The 18,277-nt window shown below is 45.3% G+C and overlaps 1 protein-coding gene across 4 annotated transcripts in view; it reads right to left on the bottom strand.

The window, feature by feature from the left end:
• The window catches only part of ctif (CBP80/20-dependent translation initiation factor), a 339,899-nt gene that overhangs the window by 212,153 nt on the left and 109,469 nt on the right, over positions 1 to 18,277 (bottom strand). For all 4 annotated transcript variants that reach the window (XM_038790492.1, XM_038790490.1, XM_038790493.1 and 1 more), the window contains one exon: positions 12,937 to 13,017. In XM_038790492.1, the coding sequence (XP_038646420.1) occupies positions 12,937 to 13,017 (81 nt within the window). The remainder of the gene's footprint in view (positions 1 to 12,936; positions 13,018 to 18,277) is intronic.

Below are 18,277 nucleotides of genomic sequence, written 5' to 3'. Positions count from 1 at the left end.
GATCATTCGTCGTGTGCCGTCATCGCTACCATTTTCTGGTAGCCTACTGGTTAGCTACACTTGTTGTTCCGATGAAGGTTTGCTGCAGTTGTGGCCTGTGGGTCTTCCGTCAATGGCACAAACTCTTGATTAGATTGGTGTCACCAGCACTATTTCATATATGGATTTTGTGGTTTATCTCATCTAGCGAGACTGTAGCATGACTTAGGTAGTTGCTTCAAACTTGTTTATGTACACCATGTACACAATATGCAAGGTCGATGACAGAGTAGACACATCTCTCCTGAATTCTGCCTATTCTGTCTGCTGTACATAATCTCGCAGACATGACTGCTGGTGTCATTGTTACCTCCCTCAGTGCCATAACTATTATATTAACCTATTATATTACAGATCGCATTAACAAGATGAGCTCAGAGAATGCATGAGAAGGGATAGAGAGAAAATTGCAAAAAATGTGAGCTCAGGGATAGGGCAATGGGAAGCCATAGAGGATGTTTGGCCTGGTGGGCTAGAGAAAAGGAAGGATGTGGCCAGAGGCAGCTGATTGGATGTTGATCGTCTTAGTAACCAAGAAGTTAATGAGCTCCTCACATGTACAGTTAGAGGCTGCTCAGACCAGACACCATGGGCCGGATTTTTCCTGCAAGCTTCCAAACCCCATCATTAGGCTCAAATGGGGGTCAGAAAGCTGCACTGTGTGGGGACCAGTCAGGCATTGTGATCTCCCCCCCGGATAGGCCAATTAATGGCCAGAGGGGAGGGCTCCCAAAGCTGGAGAGTCAATCAGAGGTCTTCTCGCTTGAAAGGAGCAGCAGTTTGTAACAGCAGATAAGTGAGACAGAGGACACTTCAAAATGGAGGCGGTTTCCTCTTATTCTTTTCCAAAGTTTATATTAAAATGCCATTTGCAGCTCGGTCACTATTGTGAGGAGAATGGTATGGGGGTATGGTGAATGGTAGAGAATCTGTTATAACCTGCATGGGTCTTATGGGGTAGGGATGATTAACTACCCCATGGATCATGCAGAATATGAGCTACCCCGATATGGGGGTAGGGGACCTTTAACAATGTTCGCTTTGTATTAATTGAGTCGGCCAGTAAAGCACCAACTGGAGAAGACTCAGTAGGGAACTATTGGAGCTGTATATAACAGTAATTGTAAAATAAAGTAAGGACTCAATTGCGCCCGACAAGCAGCGCGCCGAGGCGCAAAGTGGCTTTTTAATTTAGTTAAATTGCACCCTAAGTTTTTGTTTTCGACCAATTCGGTGTGGACTGTTCGTGCCCTTTACAAAATAATTCCTGTACAGGATGGCCTGTGGTTGTTGCTGCACCCAGGCAGGTACTCAATCTGGACAATTGGCCCAAGCAGTCTGTCATTAGGAGGCCACCTCCAGGCAACTTAATTTGCCCCTGGGAAACTGCAGGCCAATAGGAAGATCTCAGCTGACCTCCTTTAATTGACCTCAAGTGGCCCTTAACAAGCCAGATCGACCCTGCGGTCTCCCCACCCCACCTCCATGAAAATGACTCAGGGATGACATGGAGCTTGGGAATCAGCACACTAGCTGATGCTAATATTTTTAGCACCCGCCAACTTCCGTTCCCATCTCCAGAGGGAACTCACAGTCAGATGGGAATTCCTTTTCTTGGGCAAAGAGTATGCACATACGTCTCATAGCAACGCGGCAGAGTACAAGAGGCGTTGCAGTGGGACCAGAAGTGAAAAGATCATTAAGGAACGAAGTGACAGGAATTTCCCCTGAGGTAACAAATTCTCTGTTGCATTATGAAGCTCATCAAAGCTATCCAAGAGTAAACATACATTGGTTTACATACGGTATGAATTTCAGATTATATTCCTGTCAGACAGCATTCAAGATGGACCTTTCATTAAAACTGTCTGTCCTCTTTTACATTTCCAATATTAGTTCTCACTGCAAGGTTCAATGTTCAGTTTTTGTTTTCAAACAGTGTGAAGGAATTGCTCTTGGTTTACCTCTTCTTGGAAACCCATACAAATTGTTGTTCACATGCCTGAAATCTAGCCCCAAAGCTTTTTGTGCCTTGGAGGTCTATAGCTTTGCATAATTATGGCTTAAGATGGTAGCACAGTGGGTAACAGTGCCAGAGTCCCAGGTTCGATTCCCAGCCTGGGTCACTGTCTGCACGTCCTCCCTGTGTCTGCGTGGGTTTACTCCGGGTGCTCCGGTTTCCTCCCACAAGTCCCGAAAGATGTGCTGTTAGGTGAATTGGACATTCTGAATTCTCCCTCTGTGTACCCGAACAGGCGCTGGAATGTGGCGACTAGGGGATTTTCACAGTAACTTCATTGCAGTGTTCATGTAAGCCTACTTATGACAATAAAGATTATTATTATTAAGATACTGGTCAAGTATTTCAAGAATTTTAATAAACTAGTTTGCCCCAAGTTCAGCTGGGTGACACGTAACACAGTCAAGCCTGAAAAGCCGAGCAAACCAAGAATAGCATCACTTCAGCTCGCTGTGTGTGGTGAACAGGAAAAGAAAGCAAACATTAAGATTTTTAAAAAATGTTTACTCCTTTTCTGAATCTGCTATGTCAGTTCATGATAAATTCGAGCAACAAACCCAGCAGTTCGTCAAGTTGAGTCTCCAAGCAGAGTTAGAGACATTTTGGCAAATTGTTCCGCACTGGAAAGCACCAAACGGAGAACCAATAAGCTACAAGAGCACATACCTTCCCGTAGGAACAAAGTTTCAGGAGCATAGGGCATGATCTAATGGGGGGGGGAAAAGTCAATTCTGGGTGGGATTAGAGGGGTCGTTCCCGGTGCTTACAGCACCAGGAATGAACCCGCTATTTAATGGCTTTAATGGGTTTTTTCAGGGTTAAGTGAGCATCATTCAGTCGAGGCTGCACTCACTCGCATTTCTTACACTGAGGAGTTCCCTTGTCAATGCAGGAAGAGATTGGGGTGCCAGCACCCTGATCTCTCGAGCCCCTCCCCAACGTGACCCCCAGGCCTCCCAATGTACCTGTTGGGTGGTCCTCTAGCCCCCCACACCTCACCTCACACGGGCAGTACACCCTGGGGCCAATCCCTGGCATGGGCAAAATGCCACCTGGGTACACTGACAGTTTCAGGCTGGCATCAAGGTGGCACTGCCAGGGTGCCAGACTGGCAGTGGCAAATGTCTGGGTGGCATTAGTAGTGCAGTGTGCAATCCTGCCCAGATACCAGCCACCCTGGGGCCTCCGATTGCCTGGGAGACCCTCCCCCACTCCAAGTGCTGTTCCGCCTGGTCCCTGTTTGGGGGGGGTGGGTAGTGCTAAACCGCGCCAGGCTGGGATCTCCTCGGCGGGGTCGGTAGATCCCAGGGGGGCGCTTAGATCTGGCATTGGAAGAGTTAAGTGAGCTTTTAAGCTCATTTAACTCTACAAGTCTGGGTCCCGCCCATTGTGGGCAGATCTAGATCGCGACATCTCTCAAAATGTCGTGAGGCGTAACAACTGTCGGGAAACACGGAGGAGGCTATGTACAGTCCTGATAGGACACAGCCTGTAAATTGTGCCCATAGTTTCTTCATGACTGTACTTCCTCTCTAGCTCATGGGAACCAAGACCAATTGTAACAGTTCAAACTGCTTGCCCAGCTCCAAATTGCTCAGACTGGGAATCGACCGTTGAAATCTTGATCTCAAGCCTTGTTCTACACAGCATTGTGGATTTACCAAAAAAGGCAGTTGGTTATTGGTTGCTGAGGAGAGAAACACTCCTTTGTATTTTTTAAAAACCAGCTGTGTATATTTTTTCATAAGACAAATTATCCTGTTTTGGGAAGCGAACAGCAAATGTCACAATAATGTCCCGGTCAAGCAATACGATGGTTTTAGAAAAGCAAATGGTATCTTCATGTTTCATATTGCAGAGGATGAAAACTCTTCCCTAAAATTGTTGGCCTAACCTTGGCCATTAAACTGGTAGTGACCAGTTTAGTTCTTCAAAATTTACATAGCAAAAATCATAGAATCAGGGAATGGTACAACACAGCACGTGGTCATTCACCCATCGCACCTGTGCTATTTCTTTGCTAACTTTTTCCATACTCTTGCAACTTTTACCCTTCAGACACTTATTAAATTAGCTTTTGAAATTTACGATTGAATCTGCTTCCACCATTCGTCAGGCAGTGCTTTCCAGGTCGATCTGGGAAAAAGAAAATCATCCTTGACTCTGGGTTCTTTTGCCAGTTATGTTAAATCTGTGCCCCCTCGTTACTGAGCCTTCTGCAGTAAGATAGATAGAACAGGACAGCACAGAACAGGCCCTTCGGCCCTCGATGTTGTGCTGAACAATGATCACCCTACTTAAACCCACGTAACCCGTATACCCCTAACCTAACAATCCCCCCATTAACCTTACACTACGGGCAATTTAGCATGGCCAATCCACCTAACCCGCACATCTTTGGACTGTGGGAGGAAACCGGAGCACCCGGAGGAAACCCACGCACACACGGGGAGGACGTGCAGACTCCACACAGACAGTGACCCAGCCGGGAATCGAACCTGGGACCCTGGAGCTGTGAAGCATTGATGCTAACCACCATGCTACCGTGGTGCCCCGGGATGTCCTTACATACCCATCAAAACATTTCATAATTTTGAACACTCCTGTTATTACTCTCCTTTACTTTATTTGCTTTAAGGTGAGCAGCCCCAGCTTCTCGAGCCTTTCCATCTTACTGGAGTCCCTCATCCCGGGTACCATTGTAATAAATGTCCTCTGCACCCTCTCCAAGGCCTTGTCATCCTTCCTACAGGGAAATGATTAAAATTGGCACAATACTCCAGCCTAACCAATGATTCGCAAAATGTCGTCATAACTCCTTTGCTTCTGTTCTCTATGCCTCTATTTGTAAAGCCCAGGGGTTCTATATATTTTTTTCTTTTGAAAAAGACTTTTCAACCTATCCTGCCACTTTTACAATGTGCACTATCTGATTATCCCCCCCCCCTTAAACATTTTACCATTTTTGAGCTCTTCATTCTTCCTACCAAAATGCATCACTTCACACTTCTCTTCAGGAAGTTGCATTAACCATGCAACAACCCATTTCAGCAGCCTACATCTGCCTGAGATTTGTTACTGTCCTCCAGTTTACTATATTTCCAAGTTCAAAGTAATCTGCATATTTTGAACTATGCCCATATCAATAATATATAATCAAAAATAGCAGTGGTCCCAACACTGACCCCTCAGGTCAACACTGCAGGCTTTCCTCCTGTCTGATGAAGAGCTGTTCACCACTACTTTCTGTCTTTTTAACAATTTTGCATCTATGCTACCACTGTCCGTTTAATACAATCACCTCCGTTCTGTTAACAAGCCTATTATGTGGCATTTTATCAACAACTTTTAAAAGCTCAGATGCAAATATCAATTATAATACCTTTCTCGAGCCTCTCTGTTACTTCATCAAATAATACAATCAAGTTAGTCAAACACAATTTATCTTAACCTGTCGTTTATTAACAGACATTTTTCCAAACACCAAATGATTTTGTCTGGGATTATTGCCTCTAAAGGTTTCCCCACCATCAACATGATGTTGGTTGACAGGTTGATCCCTCACCCCATCAGACTGTGGCCAGAACTTCTTCAATTTACATCCTTAGTTCCTTCAGTAACCTCGGATGCATCCCACCCAGACTAGGTAACTTTTCTACTTTTGAGCATTGCCAACATTTCAACTATTTCACTTCATCTATTTTGATCCAATCCCGTTTCTCCATTGCCTCCTCCTTTCTGTGACCTTGACTGAAAAGTACTCATTTTAATATCTCAGCCATGTCTGTGGCCTCCAAACAAAGATCTCCTTTTTGCTCCCATTCTTTCTTTGGCCACTTTTTACCATTTGTGTTTATAAGACATTTGAGTTCTCTTTTATGTCACCCCCTAATCTACTTTCTCTTTGCTTCTTTTATTTACATACTCTGTTTTCCTCTTTATGTTCTGTATTCAACTTAGTTGTCTAAGATAACACCCAGGATTCTCCGTCTTGCCAGCCGGCTAATGGCGTTTCCCATTGTGGGTAGCCCCAGGCTGCCGGCGAAACGGAGAATCCCAACAGTGGAGAATCCAGCCCCCTATATTTATCTAGCACCTTTAATATAATGAAAAGTCTCAAGGCGCTTCACAAGAGCATTATAAAACAAAATATGACACTGAGCCACATAAGGGGAGCAGATGACCAAATGGCTGGTCAAAGAGGTAAGTTTTAAGAAGTTTCTTAAAGGAGGAAAGAAAGGTAGAGCGGTGAAGAGGTGTAGGGAGAGAATTCCAGTGTTGGAAATGCTCCTGTGTCATGGATTCAGCCCTTCTGGCCTTCTTTCGGCTGTTGGGTTTCCCGTAACCTAGTAAACCAGACTGATGTTCTAGGTAGAGCCACTTTTAGAAAGAAGGGAAGCAGTCTTATTATAATATTTAAATGATCAATCCACATCTCACAAGCCGATTGATTGTCCCTTGTCCTGCCTCTGCTAAAACCAAAAGTGGGCCTGTTTCAGATTTTTTGAATTTTAACATCTCACCTGGCACTTTTTTCAGAGTTAAGGCTTAGCTCATTATTTCTGCCTCAAAGCTCACTGAACCTTGAAGTGAATTCCAAACAACTCTCTGTAAAGAGATTTCTCCTACCATCTGTGCTTTAGGATTTATTCTTGTATCTCTGGTCCCTTGTACTTGACCTCTCAGCTATTGGAACTATATTTTTCTTCAAGCATTGCTTTTCAATCTCTCTGATTCATTTACAAATATCATCATGTTACGGTTCACTGTGCTTTCAGTGCCAGTTCCCACTGGCACAAGTCTCTGTTGTCATCTGAGTACCTTTAAGAAATGGGTGTTTAAGAATGTACCTTTAAGAAATGGTTGTTTAAGAAATATACCTTTAAGAAATGGGTGTTTAAGAAATATACCTTTACGAAATGGGTGTTTATCAGTGATGTCAGAGTGTGGGTGGAGCTGGGCTGTCAGTCAGCTTTTTACTTTCATTTTAGGCTGTTTGTTGCAGGGTGTGTTTTAGTTTCGTTTTCAGTGTTGGAGCTGAAGCCAGACAAATAAGGTGTACTGTTATTCTCTCTGCCATGACTCTCTGCCATGAAAAGACTATCTCTTGATCAGTTGGTGAATTCAGAATTATAACTGTTTTCAGTAGTGAATTTAAACCTGATGTGTTTCTGTTAAAAGGTGTTGCTTTTGTCTTCTGGATGTTGTTTGGGAATTTATTAAGGATTACTTAGTGTTGGATTCTTTGGGGGTTGTATTTGAATTAATGGTTGCTAAGATGTTCACTGTGTTTTAAAAAGGTTAACTTGAGTTCATAGAATAAACATTGCTTTGCTTTAAAAAATACTTTTCCATTTCTGCTGTACCACACCTGTAGAATGGGCCGTGTGCTCCCCATACCACAATCTATTAAAAGTTGTGGGTCAGGTGAACTCCATGATGCACTCTGGGGTTCTCTAAACCCTGGCCCATAACACTCTGTTCTTTCCAGTTTTTCAGAATTATTGGGGCATGATGAAGAGGCCATCACCTCAGCAACAGCTTTGATTTGAACAGGGGCCAAAATCAAAAAAGTGTTTTTATTTTTGTTTCTTCATTTGTGCATTTTCAGGACAATGCTGAGAGCTGCATGCAGCTCATTCACACATTGACATTGCTGGGCCTGTTGTGACATTGGTTCCAGCAACTGCATGTTTCGGAATGTTGACAACCAGCATTAGCAATCTGCAAGTATTTCTTATAAAAGAGTCCCTACTAACACGCAATTTTAAAATTGAGGCTAAGTAAATGGCCATTCCAGCATACATTTTCATTACAACCACTGTAACCTGTAGATTTGTTTTGAAATAAAATGATGTATAATGATGTATAAAAGTCACTTAAAAAGGGCAAACATTCCTGTGTTTCATTCATAATTTATGGAAACTTAAAGAAATACTCCTCTTTTCAGAGCTACAGATGTGGGTTTTCTAGTCAATCTGACATTGCCAAGAGGATACTGGTGGGTTTATCCTTTAACTTCAGCAGCCCTTTGCTGATGGTGCTCCCACAATATTAGGGAGGGAAATTCAGGATTTTGACCTAGCGAAACTGAGTGACTAACAATATATATTCACCAGGACAGCTGGAAGGGAACAGAATGTGGAGATAGTGGCATCCTTAGGACATGACTTTTCACTTGTCCTTTCTTGGTGGTTGAATTCAGAGGGAAGGAAGTTTCTTCCGATGAGCTATGCTGCAGCCAGTGTGGAAGAGTTGGCAAGCATGGAACTTCTCTCTCAACGATGTTGTTGTTGCATTTTGAGCATTATTGCTGCTGCACCCATCCAGGTGGCTGGTCAGATTTGAGTTTTGCAAATTGCAGAGAAGATTTGAATTGCAAAGTGACAAGTGACTCTGCCTTGTGCTTGTAGCCATGATACTAATAATGGCAGGTTAACTTAAGTTTCTGGTCAACAATATCCACAGGATAAAATGACGGTGCTGCCAAGGTTTCTGTTCATGTTTCAAAACCTCCCTTTCGTCATCCCAAAGGGTTCTTTAAAAAGGTCAATGCGCTGATCTCTGGGTTTGAGTAGGCAGGGAAGACCCCGCGGGTCAGGAGAGCTATCTTGGGGGGGGGGGGGGGGGGGGAGGAGGATGGAGGGGGGACGAGGGACATCTGGCATTGCCAAACATAATGAGCAATTACTGGGCGACGAATATTGCCATGTTCAGGAAGTGGGAAGGGGGGAACGGCATGGGGTCGGATGAAGATGGCTTCTTGTAGGGGAATGAGCTTAAGGGCGTTGTTAACAGTGCCTCTGCCGTTCTCACCAGACAGACACTCTGTGAGCTCAGTGGTGGTGTCAGCCTTAAAGGTGTGGGGGCAGTGGAGGCAGCATTTGGGATTGGAGCTTGCCTCGGTCAGGGCACTGATTTGTGACAAACCATGTAGGTTTGTGCCAGTGGCGCTGGATGCGGGTTTTTCGGGGTGGCGGCAGGCAGAGATTGAGCGATTCAGTGATCTGTTTATAGGGGCAGATTCACGAAGTTGGAGGATCTGGAGGAAGAATATGAGTTGCCTAGGGGGAACGGTTACAGGTACCTGCAGGTCCTGGATTTTGTGAGGAGAGAGCTACCGCCCCTGGGTTGCAGGATAAGGTATTGTCGAAGGAGAAGATACGGGAGGGGAAGGTGCCATCAAGGAGTTGATGGATTGGGCGGGAGCCCTGGTGGGGGTGTAAAGCATAAGTGGGAGGAGGAGCGGGGGGGGGGGGGGGGGGGGGGGGGGGGGGGCGTTGCGGGGAGAGTCGGTGTTGGTTATTTATAATGTTGTATGATTTTTTTTTCTGCATTTGTTTGTTTATATAAAAATGCCTTGAATAAAATATTTATTTTTAAAAAATCTGCATGATGCTCTTAGCTAAAGGATACGACAATGGGGGGTCATATCCAAGGTCAGTGGGAGATAGTTATAGTTTGGTTTTCTCTTGTTCAACATTGATCATAAGAAATAAGAGCAGGAGTAGGCCATTTGGCCCCTCGAGCTGCTTCATCATTCAGGAAGATCATGGCTGATCTGATTGTGGCCTACAGTCCACTTTACTGCTGCCACTCCCTCCCCATAGCCCCTTGAATTACTTGTAGATCAGCTATTTGTCTAATTCAGCCTTGAATGTATTTAATGACCAAAGTCCAGTGGTCTCTGGAAAGGAGAATTCCAAAGATTAATGACCCTGCGAGATAAGAAATTCCTCTTCATCTCCATCTCATTTGGGAAACCTCTTGGACTGGATTCTCCAAAAATGTCCCCACGCCAGTGTAAAATCCTTTTAAAAGTTCCTGAGCGATTCTCCAACCTGCAGGGGGCTGGTAGGGTCCCGGAGTGCTTCTCACAGCTCTGGCTGCGGATACGGGGCCCCGTACGTCCGGTCGGGAGTCCGCGCGTGCGCACGGCAGCGGCCTGCGGCGGCCGAAATGGCGGACTCGCACCACGGACCATCATCAAAAATGTAGACCCCAGCCCCGAGATCGTGCGCCCTTGACGCCCAATCGCTCCCCTGGCCGTCCATGAGGCCCCCCTCCCCCGGTTATCGATATCCCTGCCCCCCTCCAGGGCGGCCGCGGACTGAATCCACAGCCGCCACCTGAGGTTTCCGATGACCGACACATGGTTAGAACCACGCCGTTGGGAATTCAGCCAGTTCTGCACGCAGAATCGCAGGGGGGAGGGGGGGGGGGCGCCTCTGTCAATGACCCCCCTACCCGCGTCACGTAGATCGTGCGCGAGCGACTCCCGACTGATTTGCCAGTTTAGCGGCGCCGGTCCCAATTTCTGGGTAAATGGTCATTCGCCGCCCCCAAGCAGAAGCGATTTCGGTGCGGAGAATCCAGCCCCTTATGTTTATACTGTGCCTCCTCGTGCTAGATTCCATCTTAAGGGTCAATCCCCTCTCAGCATTCACTCTGACAAGCCCCCTCAGAATCATCTATGCTTCAATATGATCACCACTCATTCTTCGAAACTATTATTTTGCCAATCATCTATAAATGCTGAAAAATCACCTCCAACACCAAGAGCTCTTGTGTAGTAATCTTTTATGTGGGCTCTTAACGAATGCCTTTTGGAAATCCAAATACGCTCCAGCTACTGGTTCCTTTTTATCCACCCTGCTTCTCACATTCTCAAAAATTTCCTTTCATAAGGATGGGAATATTATCTGATACTCAAGTGACTATGAATTCTAAAGTATTTATACCCCACTTTGTTACCACAAGACATTTTCTATCCCAGCAGAGAGCAATGCAGCTGAGGAGTGTGGCTCCTGAAAGAGTGAAGCGACAGGGCAAACTGGAGTAGGCCAACTTCTTTAAAACATTCTTCATATTACCAGAGGAAAGTAGACAGAATCTGCACCGACATTCAGAGCCCAGAACAATATTTTAATATTTCAGCTGGAGCTCAAAAGACAAAAACATACAGAAAATTAAAAACTGTGGCACATTGTACGAAATGGAATACACCATCATACAATTGCATGGGAATGCGAAGAATCCTCGAGTACGTTCTGAAATCTGGCCTGATATTTCTCATCCCTAGTAGGGAGGCCAGATGTAGTGCTCCCTTGATTCACATCTGCTTATTCCACACATACTAGGGATTAAATCTGAGACTGTGTGCATTCCTATTCCAGGTTATGCTGCATCTGGAGCTGCAGAGGTCATGGTGACTTTTGATTCTGAACTGGGATCCTGTAAAACCCAACTGTGTGAAGTTCCCCGACAAGATGGATCAATTGATTAACAAAAAGCTGCTCTGCAGTCTTCCCCCCCCCCCCCCCCCCCCCCAAAGATTTCAGGGTGCCACAGCTATTTCTATGCCAACACTGAAGGAATGCATGCTTTCTTCTGGTGCTAGCCCCAATCTTAGTTTCTTTACTTGGGTTCCCAATGTCGACATTCCTGGAAATCTGCTTCATTGCAATCTGATTAGGAAGCATGTGCTGTATCCGTGCGGTTAGCAAAAGAATTCAAAACATTTTTTTTCCCTTCTCTTGTCTCTCAACACTATTCACAAATGGGGCAACCCAGCTCAAGTTACTGATGTCTGGTATAGATGAAATTAAATTCCATGGCTGCTTGGCATCATACTGAGTTCCAAGCATACCTGATGTTATTATGCTGGTTAGCTGTTCTTAAAAGTGCTTGAATACTTTTCTGTGGTGTGAACAGAGAGACGGTTATGAGCATCTGTTTATTTCCCTTCTTTTTCTCTTGAACGTAGTGACTCATTGCTGAGATACGGATCCATGGGTGGGTTAATTGGTTAAGTGGCCATTCTACAACACAAACCGAGGCAATACACGCCCACGAGCAATTTTCTATGTGTGTCTTTACAACCTGGTCCTGTCTTCATGCCGTACACTTTACAGCAGAGATCACCAGATAACCAGTCAGAATGGGAAGTCTCGGTTATTAACCTCTCACTATTTTCCCAGCACAGAGACAGCTTGTAGCTCTCTTATCCCTGCCACAGCTGAGATCAGTTCATTCAGCACAGAATTCGGGACTAAATGTTGGACCCTCTTAGTCTACAGGGTTCAGCACCAGCCCATGTTGTACACTTGTCCACTGAACCATCAGAACAGCCACACTGTGTACTCCAATTTGAACTGCACATTTAAGATTCTCCAATTCTTACCAACTGATATTTAAGCCGCCCCATTTCTTTTCAAACCCAGTCTTAGGCTTGGCAATGCATTCTTACGCCTCAGTTTTGATCGAGCTGGAAGGCACCTTGAGGATAATATATTGTTTTTATATTTCGTGGGAACATGGAACATACAGTGCAGAAGGAGGCCATTCGGTCCATCGAGTCTGCACCGACCCACTTAAGCCCTCACTTCCACCCTATCCCCGTCACCCAATAACCCCTCCCAACCTTTTTTTGGTCACTAAGGGCAATTTAGCATGGCCAATCCACCTAACCTGCACGTCTTTGGACTGGGGAGGAAACCGGAGCACCCGGAAGAAACCCACGCAGACACGGGGAGAATGTGCAGACTCCTCACAGACAGTGACCCAGGCGGGAATCGAACCTGGGACCCTGGCGCTGTGAAGCCACAGTGCTATCCACTTGTGCTACCGTGCTGCCCTCCTTGAGGGCAATATTGACAAAAATAATTTGTTTACAAGTTCATAGTGCAAAGTTACTACAAATTACATTTTCCTTCATATCTCTCATTTTCTGTAAACATTGGCTGGAAAAATCACTTTTTGTCATTTTGCCTTTCAGTGAAACCTGGTTGGTACTGACTGCTCAGTTTTGATTCTGTACCCAGCAGATCCTTGCTGGGTACTGACACAAGGTACTGTGCACTGCGCTGACAGTTTACCTGATTGATTTGTTTGCGGGAGTTCTTCTCCTTTGGGGATGACCAGTTTACATTTAGTGTGTCTGCGAAGTCTTCATTCCACTGTGGGCAAAACACATGATTGTTCAACAAAATACCCAGTGTAAATATACCAACACTCGATGCATTTCTTACATTAAAATGGTGACTTGTATCGCAAAAATAATCAATTGGCTGTAAAGCATTTTGGGTTGTTCCAATGTTCTCACAAATAAAGTAACGGGTAGAATCTTGTGTTCACCCCAACTCCCCAAGTTTTGATGGCTGGTATCAGTCAAGAGGGAGGTGCCCTGCCACGATTTGAGGCTCTTAAGTGGACAATTAATGCTCCACTTAAGAACCTCATTTAGTGGTGGAGCTCCATCCTTCTGCCTTTACTCACCTCTGGCCGAGGGGCCAACAACGATTCTAGACCTTGGGTGGATACCAGCAGCAGTCAGTGACTCCCCTGTTCTGCCATTCAAAAGAATTGACAGCCTCTGATTGGCTGGAGGACCTGCACTCCCTGGGGTTCTTGATCCCTGGGAAAGGCCTGCTATTGGCCTGTCACCAGCTTTATTGGGACAAGGCCTTATCCCGAACTGCGTCCAGCAGTTCAGTGACCCAAAGTTGATTGTGGTACTCCAAGGTGTGGACTCATCAGAGACCTACAATACATATTTATCAAGGTCACCTCGGCTAAATTCTGTTGATGCGGCAAAGCAACAGCAATACCCAGGTGACAGGAAAAGCTGTGAAAATTGGATAAAGAAAGCATGCATTCTTGGTTTTACGAATAGAGGCACAAAGTTCAAAATCAATGAAGTTTTGTTCAGCCATGATTACGTTTCCGAAATTATAACAATGATTAAACTTCAAAATTACTCAATTAACTGTAAATTAACATGTCTGTGTGGGTTTCCTCCGGGTGCTCCGGTTTCCTCCCATAAGTCCCGAAAGACGTGCTGTTAGGTGGATTGGACATTCTGAATTCTCCCTCTGTGTACCCGAACAGGCGCCAGAATGTGGCGACTAGGGGATTTTCACAGTAATTTCATTGCAGTGTGAATGTAAGCCTACTTGTTACAATAATAAAGATTATTATTATGTCCAAACAAGTTTGTCAATATCCTGTGCCATCTACGTGATAGCATGGTCAAACATGTTTGTGTTTGTAATGAAAACAGAAAATTCGAGGAAAACCCAGCAGGTCTGGCTGCATCTGTGAAGAGCGAAACAGGAGGTGGGATTCTCTGGTCTCCGACACCGAAACCTCGTTCGGCGATCGGCCAGAGAATCCACCTTGGTGCCGAAATTGGGGGCGTTGCCGCTTTTGCGATGCTCTGCCCCGTCCAAAATGGCGTACTCTACCGCACGCTGTCGGGACGTCATCAGGATGTTACCCGAGGACCTCCGCCCGATGCTCCGCACGGGAGAGAAATGATGGGACAGCAGAACTGAGGCAGAACTGGGCATAAGATAACATACGTACAGGAGAGTTTTGAATAAGTTGATGTTCATGCTGTGTATTGAATAGGATGCATCAGTAAGCGCTATAGAGTTGGAATCATCAGAGGCATGGATGAGTGTTTAAACGGCAAAAGTGTGGCAGTTTGATTTGATTTAGATTTATTATTGTCACATGTATTAATATACAGTGAAAAGTATTGTTTCTTGCATGCTGTACGAACAATGCATAGGGAAGGAAGGAGAGACTGCAGAATATAATGTTACAGTTATAGCAAGTGTGGAGAAAAGGTCAACTTAATACGAGGTAGGTCCATTCAAAAGTCTGATGGCAGTAGGGAAGAAGCTGTTCTTGAGTCGGTTGGTACGTGACCTCAACTTTGGTATCTTTTTCCTGACGGGAGAAGATGGAGGAGAGTATGTCCGGGGTGCGTGGGGTCCTTAATTATGCTGGCTGCCTTTCCGAGGCAGCGAGAATTATAGATAGTCAATGGATGGGAGGCTGGTTTGCGTGGTGGACTGAGCCTTTGTAGTTTCCTGCAGTCTTGGGCAGAGCAGGATCCATACCAAGCTGTGATACAACCAGAATGAATGCTATCTGTGGTGCATCTGTAGAAGTTGGTGAGAGTCGTAGCTGACATGCCAAATTTCCTTAGTCTTCTGAGAAAGTAGTCGTTGGTGGGCTTTCTTAACTATAGTGTCGGCATGGAGGGGCCAGGACAGGCTATTGGTGATCTGTACACCTAAAAACTTGGAAGCTCTCGACCCTTTCTACTTCGTTCCCATTGATGTAGACAGGGGCATGTTCTCCCTACGCTTCCTGAAGTCAATGACAATCTCCTTCGTTTTGTTGACATTAGGGAGAGATTATTGTCGTCGCACCAGTTCACCAGATTCTCTATCTCATTAAAGCAAATTACTGCGGATGCTGGAATCTGAAACGAAAGGGAAAATGCTGGAAAATCTCAGCAAGTCCGTTTGTCAAAGCTTTGACAAAGAATCATCGGACTCGAATCGTTAGCTCTTTCTCTCCCTACAGATGCTACCAGACTTGCTGAGATTTTCCAGCAGTTTCCCTTTCGTTCTCATACTCATTCCTGTATTCTGTCTCGTCATTGTTTGAAATCCAACCCACTACGGTGGTGTCATCAGCAAATTTGAAAATCGAGTTGGAGGGGAATTTGGCCACGCAGTCATAGGTGTATCAGGAGTATAGTAGGGGGCTGAGGAACAGTCTATGGGGCACCGGTGTTGAGAATGATCGTGGAGGAGTGTTGTTGCCTATCTTACTGATTGTGGCCTGTGGGTTAGAAAGTTCAGGATCCAGTCGCAGAGGGAGGAGCCGGAGACGAAGGCCACGGGAGTTTGGAGATGAGTTTCGTAGGAATGATGGTGTGGAAGGCTGAGCTGTAGTCGATAAATAGGAGTCTGATATAGGTGTCTTTGTTATCTAGGTGTTCCAGGGTAGTAACAGGGCCATGGAGATGGCATCTGCTGTGGACCTATTGCAGCGGTCGGTGAACTGTAGTGGATCAAGGCAATCCAGGAGGCTGGAGTTGATTCGTGCCATGACTAACCTTTCAAAGCACTTCATGATGATGGATGTCAGCCACTGGACGATAGTCATTAAGGCACGCTGCTTGGCTTTTTTTGGTACAGGGATGATGGAAGCAGGGATCTCAGATTGTTGGTTAAGAGAGGTTGAGATGTTTGCTGAATACCCCCGCCAGCTGATCCGCACAAGACCGGAGTGCTCGTCCGGGTACCCCATCCGGGCCAGTGGCTTTCCGTGGGTTGACCTTCCAAAGGCAGAACTCTGACAGCTGCAGTGGTGATCTCAGATACAAGTTCATCCGAGGCTTCTGGGGAGGAGGGCTCGCTCTCTCTTTGACCTCTTGCTCAAGCGTGCATAGAATGTGTGAGCTCATCAGGGAGGGATGCACTGGAGTCGGTGATTGTTACATGCCTTCATCTTGTAGCCCGTTATGTCTTGCAGACCTGCCAGAGACGGCAGGGGTCCGTGTGGCTAGCCTGGGAGGTCGAGCTTGGTCCCGTACTGTCTTATGACATCTTGATGGATTTCCTTAGATCATATCTGGCTTGTCTAGGTCAGGGTCGCCTGACCTGAACACCTCAGACCTAGACTTCAGCAAGCAGTGGATATATCCCTGTTCATCAGGATTTCCGGTTGGGAACACGCGGATTTGCTTCTTTGACACACAGAAGATATAGTGGTGGATTTAAAAAACAATAATCTCTTCAAGAACTTTGGATAGGAAAGGAACATTGGAAAGCAAGTGGCTATTGGTTGTTCTTTCTTTTGACAAAGAGCTGATGAAGCTAATTCTGAAAGGAAGAGAGACAGAGCCCAAGGTGAAAGCAACCATTTCCTTCCAGTATTGAACGTGAGTAACACAGTACCTAAACATAAGGAACCATTTACACTGCAGGTAGCATGAAGGCCAGAAAGGGAAATTGAATTGTTAGTGCAATGACTGAAAATGCTTAAATGTGTATCTCTTTTGCTTTTAAACCATTTACACACCTCTTGCCTGACTTGTCTGGCACCACTTTTCATCTCAGTTATTGGAGTTGAATTTGTATGTCACTGTTCTGCCCACTTACAAATGTCATCTGGTCTTCTTGTAGTTCCTTTGTTGCTTCAACATACTCAGCAACCTTCCCTTGCTGTCCCTATCAGAATTACATTGTCCAACATACTGACCTGCACTGTATTGATGTACTCAGACACTTGGGGCTGATTTTCATGCCCTGTCCATGTAGAGGCAGGCAGCTTTAAAATGATGGCCAGGACTGATTCTGAGATTCCCACCCCCCACTCCGTCCCACTTAAATTACTTGGAAAAAGATAGTGAAACCCCCACCCATGACCTTACGGCTCCATTGCAGGATTGGCATTGTTCCACACACTGTTCTTTTCATGGTTTTTCCCATTCTGTACAAAAAATGGTTCGAATGGCATCTCAGAGGAGTTGGTGACCATGGGGGAATCCTGCCCCGGGATCGCCCGGATCCCTGCCAAAGTCAATGGCTTCATACGATGCAGCTGGAAAACCCCAACTCTGTCCGGGAGTCGAAATCTTTTGACAGGCAAGTTCAAAAGATTTTGCCTACTTCAGGTCTCATGGGTGTATGGATAGTTAAGATGTTCTTAGCTTTGCTTAGAAATTGATCAGCATTGTGAAACTAACAAAGTCTTCAGGCGCAATAGAGTACATTATCCACTGATTAAAGTGCTCTTCGGCATTGAACAGTGTTGGTATTCAGATTTTACTGTGTCAACTGCACCCTGCACTTTGATCTTTTCATTGATTGACAGGTCAGCCACCTGTTCAGTCTTTGAAACAGTTATATATGACTGAGGTCTTTGATTGACAGGTCAGCCTTTGAAGCAGTGCAATAGATGGCCACCTGTTCCACTACTTCAAAGGTTTCAATGTATTCCACTCTGGAGGCCTTGCTGATACAGCTGTACAGTGGAATCTCAATATGAATGCTTGGCTGAACTCCAAAATCCCCAATAGGTTTAACTCAGCAGGGGTTCTTGATACATTTGTCAAGGCCATTCATATTGACATCCAGGTTTTATTTAGGTTGTAAAGTTATGAAAGAATATCTAGAAATCTAGTCACAGAATATTAAGTGCTTTCCACTGTCAATTTGGAGAAGCTCTTCCCCAAAACAGGTAACAGGAGAAACTAGAACTAGGGATCATTGTCCCAGTCTAACGGGCCAATCATTTAGGACTCTGATTAGAGCATAACAAATGGGAGAAGCAAAAGACTACACAGCCCATCCAGCCTTCTCCGCTGTTCAATATGATCATGGCTGATCTTAGGTTTCTACTCCACTTTCC

Source organism: Scyliorhinus canicula, chromosome 3 (assembly GCF_902713615.1).
Source record: "Scyliorhinus canicula chromosome 3, sScyCan1.1, whole genome shotgun sequence".
Taxonomy (NCBI): Eukaryota; Metazoa; Chordata; class Chondrichthyes; order Carcharhiniformes; family Scyliorhinidae; genus Scyliorhinus; species Scyliorhinus canicula.
This window is presented reverse-complemented; position numbering and strand designations above follow the sequence as displayed.